The sequence below is a fragment of the Corythoichthys intestinalis genome, chromosome 2 (assembly GCF_030265065.1).
Source record: "Corythoichthys intestinalis isolate RoL2023-P3 chromosome 2, ASM3026506v1, whole genome shotgun sequence".
Lineage (NCBI taxonomy): Eukaryota > Metazoa > Chordata > Actinopteri > Syngnathiformes > Syngnathidae > Corythoichthys > Corythoichthys intestinalis.
Window position 1 is genome coordinate 24,665,001 of NC_080396.1, and position 9,874 is coordinate 24,674,874.

General features: G+C 38.3%; 1 protein-coding gene across 3 annotated transcripts in view; it reads left to right on the forward strand.

Moving 5' to 3' along the window:
* Positions 1–8,247, forward strand: part of csf1b (colony stimulating factor 1b (macrophage)) — a 54,171-nt gene extending 45,924 nt beyond the window's left edge. For all 3 annotated transcript variants that reach the window (XM_057821497.1, XM_057821489.1, XM_057821505.1), the window contains exons 7-9: positions 2,086–2,129; positions 2,222–2,259; positions 7,066–8,247. In XM_057821497.1, the coding sequence (XP_057677480.1) occupies positions 2,086–2,129; positions 2,222–2,258 (81 nt within the window). In that variant the 3' untranslated portion in view covers position 2,259; positions 7,066–8,247. The remainder of the gene's footprint in view (positions 1–2,085; positions 2,130–2,221; positions 2,260–7,065) is intronic.
* The last annotated feature ends 1,627 nt before the right edge of the window (positions 8,248–9,874 follow it).

Sequence of the window (9,874 nt, forward strand, 5' to 3'; positions counted from 1 at the left end):
TTTCATGGGACAACACTGACAAAATGACACTTTGACACAATGAAAAGTAGTCTGTGTGCAGAGTATGCCGCAAACAGTTTGCTGAGGACATGTCAACAAAGCACATGGATTGCTGGAACCATGTCCTATGGTCTGATGAGACGGGCGGGCTTTCTTGTGTACCGTCTTCAAAAGAGACTTCCTCCTGGGGTGACAGCCATGCACACCAATTTGATGTAGAGTGCGGCATATGGTCTGAGCACTAACAGGGCGACCTTCCACCTCTTCAATCTCTGCAACAATGCTGGCAGTACTCCTGTAACGAGTCACATGACATTTTGGAGGGAAAATGACAAGCAGTACTCAATTTGGAAATTTAGGGATGTACGTAGTTTCTAAGGGGTGTACTCCCTTTTGTTGCCAGGGGCTAAGATATTAATGGCTAAATTTTGAGATATTTTGAAGGGAAAATAAATTAACTCTATTATATAAGCTGCACACAGACTACTTTTGATTCTGTCAAGGTGTCATTTTGTCAGTGTTGTCCCAGGAAAAGATATACTTAAATATCTGCAGAAATGCGAGGGGTGTACTCACTTTTGTTATACACTGTATATTACTGCTTGTTGTTAGCGTTGAGCTGCCGCTGTGCAGAGCGCTGTTGGATATTTGTGTGCAATTTATTTTAGTGTTGTGAAAAGGGAGTGTTTAACTGAGGCTTATTGGCAAAGGTGGGTGGAGTAGCTCAAAATTTTACTAAGATTACGATACTTAAAAATAATATTACTCAAGTAAAAGTAGTCATCCAAAAATTGTACTCAAGTACAAGTAAATAAGTATTTGGTGAAAACAATACTCAAGTAATGAATAACATTGTAAATAACTGCTTACATTTTTGTTAGATTTTTTTTTTTTTTAACAATGGTATTTTTTCCCCTCAGAGAAATAAAACAAAAAACATTGAATTCCGGCAAGAGAAAAAAAAATGACAGAAATTAAGCATTATTTGTCCAAGAGGATGAGTGCCCTCTCGTGGAGAAAATAGTTCCTAGTTTGAATAGAAGGGCAACAGCGTCACTGTGATGTGCAACCTTCATAGTGACGATAATGAAATTAAAAGGATCATATATCTGGTTTTCCGTGCTCAATCCTTGCCAATAAAAACTGGGAGAGAGGTTCAAATCTGCACTTTCGAGTCATGTTGAGGGCAGCGCTGTATGTCAAATACTTCATTTTTTACGGTGCTTTAAAGACACCACATGATTGAACAGGCTGGCGTGAACATAGAACGGCAAGGTTGCGTCTGATTGGTATAATGGTTTCATGTTAATATTGTTGCGACGTCTCATTGGTGAAATTGGTAGAGCTATGTTTAGTATCACTGGCCAAAATAAATCAATAAATAAATCGAATATGTAGAACAAAGAGGGAAAATATAACAACTCTTTTGTAGCCCAAAGTAGCGGAGTAAGAGTAGTGTTTCTTCTTCACAAATCTGCTCAGGTAAAAGTAAAAAGTATGGCTTAGTAAAACTACTCTTAGAAGTACATTTTTCACAAAAAGTTACTCAAGCAAATGTTACGGAGTACATGTAACACGTTACTATCCACCTCTGCTTATTGGTTCATTTTTCAAATGTATTCTTGTGTCATTGCACCGTCTAGCTGTGGGGAGTTGCATTATAATACCAAGGCCCTTTTATTTCCAATACAAAAACTCCAACACACACTGAAGGTAAAATTGAACACTGTCTTTGTAGTAGCCTAATAGTAGTTTGTAAACTATTCTGCATGCGTGCGTACACCTTGTATGGAGATAACGCTCAAGCATGACAAATTTGGACCGAAACGACTGTTTTTGGATGGGAAAACCTAAAAAAGATCCTCAGCACCCCCTCTTGTGAGTGACTTCCAGCACCCTTGTATATGTAGTATTTTTGTAAGGTTACCATACCACAACAACCTACCATTTGAACATTACTGTGTAGACTTCATAGGTCTATTGATTATGTGTGTCTATGTAGGATTGTTTATTAACAGGGACCAGCTCCTGAGTTTTTGTTATTGCTGCAGTCCAATTAATTCTGTCAATTTTCTTTCAAAACAGAGGAACCACATTGGTCGCAGATCCCGATCTCATATGATTGCTAGGTAAGAGAACAAAACACAATGCTTTGCAAAAACCTACAGCAGTCTCGATTGGCTATGAGTACTAATGCATGTTTTAATTTTATCTCAACCAGAGAGGAGCAAGGGGGGACCGAGATGGCGCTACAATAATGTGAGTCACGATTATTCTGTTACCCTATGGAATGTAATTGGGTGTCGTAATCATCAAAGGCAGTTTTACAAGTCGTTGTCAAGTGGATAAAGGGTCACAGTGGTTTCTGTGATATATTTGTGGTTCAATGAAAACTTGGCAAACTAAAAAAAGGAATGCTCCTGATTCCTTCAATGGAGGCTCATTGATAGATGAGTGGAGCATTTTTCACTGCGTCAGGATTCTTCTCCCTTTTAGTTTACTTTTATAGATTTTATACTTTATGTTCATTTCTCAATCTTGGTTTATGGGTTAAACCTGAAGGGAAAAGAAACCGTCATCGCACACACCATATAATTGTTTGCATTAGTCTAACACATTCATCTAACTATTGTTTAAGCAGACTCCTTTGACCCTTTGACACAGTAAAGTGAATCACCTTATCCGGGCTAATGATGGGGAGATGAGAAAAATGGTACAGTTTCTCGTAGGCACCGTCTGTTTGCATTACTCTAACATACATAATATAATTAATCAGGAAATAGTATCATTTTCATATTTACGGTAGGACTGCACTACTAATATAAAATAAATAGCACACCATAGTTTAACGAGAAGAAATAGAAGAGATACACAATGCCGTCTTATCACAGAAGCCCGACGCGTGCATCACGAACAAGATTGACGCACCAACTCTTGCAATCAGCTCTCCCAGCAAACTCCAAGGACAAAGCGCTTTGTCCTAAAACAAGTAGCGATAGCCCGGACAACAAAGTTGATAGTGGGCGTCCCATCCGCGCACGAACCTAAGCCGCCCAAAACCGGCCACAGAGGGGAAGACCCAAAAGCAACGCCCAGACACACCTTCGGACACACCTTCGACACGGCCCGCTCCACCAAGGACTTTAAAAAGACTGGACACTGAGATAACACAGATTTTGCTGGTTTGGAAACATGTAGCCTTGTTTTGGAACCAGAATTGTCACCCAGCCTAAACTACGAAATGGATGTTGTACTTCATGCACAAATCTTTAATACTACCCCTCTAGTGTTAAGGCTACTGTTACCAAACTAATTCCCCGTATGTCTTCAACAGAATGCAACAATCACCATTAGACAAAACACAAAATGGTCGAAGGTCGCTTCAAGTCAACTTTCACCCGCCTCGAATTATGACCACACGTCTTTTTACCTTTAGAAAGGGCTTCAGTTGACTCTTCCGCAGCCGCTCGTCCATCCCCTCCGTCGTCTGGGCCTATCATGTCAGGTCACCAACTGTTGAAATTCGTCCCCCCGGCCAAGACGCACAGAAACAGCGACAGCCAAAACAAGTGCCGCTCGGCCGATGCAGCCCCCGCGCGCGCCAACCGGGAAGGCAGGACTTCGCGCGTCCACCTCTGATATTAACCCTTTGTACTGACTCCATGTTCCAAAGGTTTGAAAAAGACTCGCCGAAAATAGGTTGACAATTTATTCGTCGACAATGGTCAAAAACAAGGCAAAAAACAGACGACGGAGGGACCATTTTGTGTTTTGTCTAACGGTGATTGTTGCATTCTGTTGAAGACATACGGGGAATTAGTTTGGTAACAGTAGTCTTAACACTAGAGGGGTAGTATTAAAGTCCTACCGTAAATATGAAAATGATACTATTTCCTGATTAATTATATTACGTGTGTTAGAGTAATGCAAACAGTTAGACTGTGCCTATGAGAAACTGTACCATTTTTCTCATCTCCCCCTCATTAGCCCGGATAAGGTGATTCACTTTACTGTGTCAAAGGGCATGTAGTGGAGTCTGCTTAAACAATAGTTAGATGAATGTGTTAGACTAATGCAAACAATTATATGGTGTGTGCGATGACGGTTTCTTTTCCCTTCAAACCCTATGAAGAGATTGCCACAGTTATCACTCCCTCTTCTTCGCACTTTCTGCTCTGCACCAGCTATCTGCATGTCTTCCCTCAGCACTTCCATAAATCTCTTTAGTCATTGCTTTCAAACAGGCCGCTCCATTTGTATCGTCATTTTTCTATTGTAATTGTTCCGCTCATTTTTCATACAGTTTATCCTGCATTGACAAATTGACTTTGAATCCTGTTGATGGCTAAGCAGGTCCTTTTAGACCTGTTTTATCGGAACCAACCTGCCACTTGAAACAAATATTTAGAATGTTTCATCATTCTAAGGCACCTGTTTGTAGTTTTCTGAGCCCCAATGGTTGATTTCGCAATAGAAGTTTGGACATTTGGAGAAGTGATTTATGTTTGGGTTGTGAGGGAAAACATGAGGTCAGTTGGTGTTACAGAAGGAGATGCATGGGATTGGATGGAAAAGTTAGACGTTCTGTGGCTGTGTTTTCGCTAATAGCCCTCCCAGTCAAAATGGATTGGACGTCCAGCCCCGTCAATGGCGCGAGAGAATGATCATTCAATGACAGCCATCGCAGTTGAAATGGATCATACAGTGGAGCAAATAAGTATTTAGTTAACCAGTAATTGTGCAAGTTCTCCCACTTGAAAATATTAGAGAGGCCTGTAATTGTCACCATGGGTAAACCTCAACCATGAGAGACAGAATGTGGAAAAAAAAAAAACAGAAAATCACATTGTCTGATTTTTAAAGAATTTGTTTGCAAATCATAGTGGAAAATAAGTTCATCTCAATACTTTGTTATGTACCCTTTGTTGGCAATAACGGAGGCCAAATATTTTCTGTAACTCTTCACAAGCTTTTCACACACTGTTGCTGGTATTTTGGCCCATTCCTCCATGCAGATCTCCTCTAGAGCAGTGATGTTTTGGGGCTGTCGTCGGGCAACACAGACTTTCAACTACCCCCACAGATTTTCTATGGGGTTGAGATGTGGAGACTGGCTAGGCCACTCCAGGACCTTGAAATGCTTATTTCGAAGCCACACCTTTGTTCCCTGGCTGTGTGTTTGGGATCATTGTCATGCGGAAAGACCTAGCCACGTCTCATCTTGAATGCCCTTGCTGATGGAAGGAGATTTTCACTCAAAATCTCTCGACACATGGCCTCATTCATTCTCCCCTTTACACAGATCAGTTGTCCTGGTCCCTTTGCAGAAAAACAGCCCCAAACATGATGTTTCCACCCCCATGCTTCACAGTGGGTATGGTGCTCTTCGGATGCAATTCAGTATTCTTTCTCCTCCAAACATGAGAACCTGTGTTTCTACCAAAAAGTTCTATTTTGGTTTCATCTGACCATAACACATTCTCCCAGTCCTCTTCTGGATCATCCAAATGTTCTCTAGCGAACCGCAAACGGGCCTGGACGTCTACTTTCTTCAGCAGGGGGACACGTCTGGCAGTGCAGGATTTGAGTTCCTGGCGGCGCATTGTGTTACTGATAGCAGCCTTTGTTACTGTAGTCCCAGCTCTCTGTAGGTCATTCACTAGGTCCCCCTGTGTGGTTCTGGGATTTTTGCTCACTGTTCTTGTTATCATTTTGACGCCACGGTGTGAGATCTTGCATGGAGCCCCAGATCGAGGGAGATTATAAGTGGTCTTGTATGTCTTCCATTTTCTAATAATTGCCCCCACAGTTGATTTCTTTACACCAAGCGTTTTACCTATTGCAGATTCAGTCTTCCCAGCCTGATGCAGGTCTACAATTTTGTCTCTGGTGTCCTTCGATAGCTCTTTGGTCTTGGCCATAGTAAAGCTTGGAGTGTGACTGAGTGAGGGTTGTGGACAGGTGTCTTTTATACTGATAATGAGTTAAAACAGGTGCCATTAATGCAGGTAACGAGCGGAGCCTCGTTAGACCTCGTTAGAAGAAGTTAGACCTCTTTGCCTGAAGTCTTGCTTGTTTGTAGGTGACCAAATACTTATTTTCCACTCTAATTTGGAAATAAATTCTTTAAAAATCAAACAATGTTATTTTCAGTTTGTTTTTTTTCACATTCTGTTTCTCATGGTTGAGGTTTACCCATGTTGACAGTTACTTATTTGCCCCACTGTATATCTATTGCTGTCAAAGGCATTCACTGCTATGGAGTTCTTGATGGCAATAATGACTAATGCTGGACACCGTGTTAACCCCATATAATCATATTTTAATGTATGAAGAAGCAAATGATGCAGAGACAAAAAACCTGTGAGACTTTAAGGAATGTTTTGGATGTGCTCTTCATATTCCCCATTTAGGCAGAAAAATGATTTAGTAGATATAATTTTCCGGCAATGGAGGACATTTTGTGTCCCAACCTTCAAATTTCAAATACTCCACATAAAAAATACTAAAACATGCGGTTGTTTAGCAAATGCACTTATGCTGAAAATACATTTTAACCAGATGAGCCCTCTGAGAGAGCAGGATTCCGCCTAAGCAGCCATGTTCAAAGTATCACCATATTTGGTAGAGTGGGAACTGACTTCCTGCATGCCCCAAAATGCCACCACGCTTTCTCTCCTCATTATATCAGCTACCCTGCAAATTTGAGATGAATCGGCTCATAATTCTAAAAATGAAATAAAATTAGCCCTTTCATGCACAAATTTGAATTTTTTTTTTTTTTTTGGGGCTTGTATTTTTTTAAACCTTAACAGGGCACTCATTGAACTGCCTGCCAATGACGGTGCTAAACGTCCAATCCATTTTGACTTCTTTATAATTATAAATTATAATAATATAAAAAATACAAAAATGATTTATAATTGGGGAAAAAAATAATATAATAATGTCGATTATTTGTTTGTTTGTTTTTAATGAAGAAGAATCCAAAGCCAGAATGTCCCACGGTTTAGGAATGACGTTATTCTGTGATTAATTTCAAACTTGAGTTCTTTGTATTTCCAGAGTTCTCAGACAGCAGGGGCAGACAGACTCATCATGAAGATATGTGTTTCATCCACAAAGAACAAGATTTCGTCGCAGTCATTGGCCATGCTGACTGATTTAAAGTGGAAATTTTGCTTTGAACTGGGGCAAACATGGACATTTGTTGAATAAATATTCTGTCGACATGATGATTATGCATCCTATGAAAAATATATTTCAAGTCCACTAAATGTATTTCTCCACTACACATGTATGTTGACTAACGTATCTGTTTAATGCCTAATCAATGGTTTGTATTGTTGTCAAAACGTTATTTATTAGTTGAATATATACAATTTATGTATAATAAATGTTCCATACAATACAGTATGTGTGAAATGTCACTAATGGTCTTCAAGTGTATAGCAGCCGAAGCATTCATTCGTCAACAAAGTAAATATTACATTTAACGAGCAAAGAAATAACTTTATTATATGCTTTGGATATTTTGTAGCCGCCTAATTTTTGTAAGACTTGTTTCACGAGAAATTCAAAATACTTTAATGAATTAACCCAATGCATTGCACAGACATTTTTTTGATGTTCAGGCTTAGGATATTGATGACAAATAAACCAAGTCATGTTAGAGAGTGTGAAGTGCCTTGACGCAAACCCTGAAGAAGATTGTTCAGTTATTGGTTAGAAACACACATTTGGAGATAAAAATGTCTCGAGGGCTTGATAGTATTTGGTGGGGAAAATGCTTTAGTACAAGCCTGCTGTTTGGCATTTTACTGTATGTAGTGCTGCAGTAAACAAACAACATTGAAATGGAGGATAGAAGGACCAAGTGTTGCCACTGCATTCCCTAATGTTGTCGACTTACTTTGTGCTTTTTCTGTAATAACTCGTTGTCGCGGTTCAGATTGATATCTTTTATCGGGTCTTAACTTGAGTGGAATTGGACACTAAGCATATGAGTGTGAGAAGATTCTGTGTGAGAGCGCAGCAGACAGGGATGGGAAAATGTGTTCCTTACATTTACCTTCCGAGATGTGCAATATAATATGATTTACACCACTAGACAGATTGCAATTTGTGTCTTATCTCTTTTGGCTGTTTCCCGACAGAAAATCCCATGACCTGACTTTGTGAAACATTTGAGAAATATTTTGTTTTGTTTTTTTCCCCCTGTTTCTATTTGCCAATTAAAAGTTAGATGACTGATCAAAATTAAACATTTTAAAAATCTTTGCATGATGTAATCCATTTTATGAGGAAAAAAAAGATTATGCTTAAATTAACATTAAGGATTTGAAAAGGAACTCGAATATATCTGTTTTGCATTCTATATATTGTAATATAATATATATAATAACAGAGCCACAATATATAACAATTATATATTATGGCTATCTCTATGGCTGATCTTGAATGAAGTTGTACATAATCATAAAGCCAGCGAAAACAAAAACAAAAATCAGAATTAATGTGCAATAAAACTCACTGATGCTGTATGATATGATCATTTCATTTGGTTGTTCCACATGATTGATAAAACAAAATTAGAAAACAGTGAAAAGGTCCATTCATTCTTGATCATCTGATCAGCATAAACTCAGTTACATTCAGTTTTACACCACAACTGTTATTTTGTACTAAGCGCTATATAAGTATAACACCATTTACCATTACTTTATTTGAATACTTCTGATGGCAGTGGTATAAAACTCTCATAATCATGACTTAACACTTGTCATAAACATGAAAGAATGATTAACAGATGTCGTGAAGTTTCATAACCCTAACACATTTCCTAAGCTTGACAAACCATAAAAAAGGCTATTGATTACAAGCCTGTCAAATTTAAATGAATAGAATTTTTTTTCAGGTATAAAAAAAAATAAAGCTTTCAGTTCACGAAAAATAGCCAGAGGTGGGTAGAGTAGCCAAAAATTTTACTCAAGTAATAGCGTTACTTCAAAATAATATTACTCAGGTAAAATCAAAAGTAGTCATCCAAAAAATTTACTCAAGTACAAGTAAAAAAGAATTTGGTGAAAAGAATACTCAAGTAATGAGTATCATTGTGAGTAACTGCTTATATTTTTGTTGGATTTTTTTTTTTTTTTTTTTTTAAACAATGCTATTTTTTTCTAAGCTTTTTATCTAAGTTATCCATATGGACTGTTGTTATAATGATGCTGCACAATACTGCATTACATAACCACATTAAGCCAAAAAAAATTACAAACAAAAATTTTAATCATTGAATTCCGACAAGACAAAAAATACATAAATGAAGCATTATTCGTCCAAAGAGCATGAGTGCCCTCCTGTGGAGAAAATAGTTCCTAATTTGAAAAGTGAAGAGTTCCTTCATAATTACTATTTCGGAATTAAAAGGATCATATCTCTGATTTTCTGTGGTCAATCGGTGCCAAATGAAAACTGGGAGAGAGGTTGAAATCCGTGCTTTCGAGTCATGCTGAGGGAAGCGCTCTATATCCAATACTTCATTTTTTACGGTGCTTTAAAGACATCACATGATTGAACAGGATGGTGTGAAGCAAGAACAGCAAGCTTGCGTCTGGTTGGTATCATGGAGTCATTTGATTATTGTTGCGATGTCTCATTGGTGAAATCGCTACAGCTACCCCGGTAATACTCCAGGCAAGTCTCTACTCTTGGCATTGCTAGCAAAAAATAATGAATCTAATATGTAGAATAAAGAGGAAAAATGTAATGACTCTTGTGTCGCCCAAAGGAGCAGAATAAGAGTAGCGTTTTTTTCTTCACAAATCTACTGAAGTAAAAGTAGAAAGTATATCTTAGTAAACTACTCCTA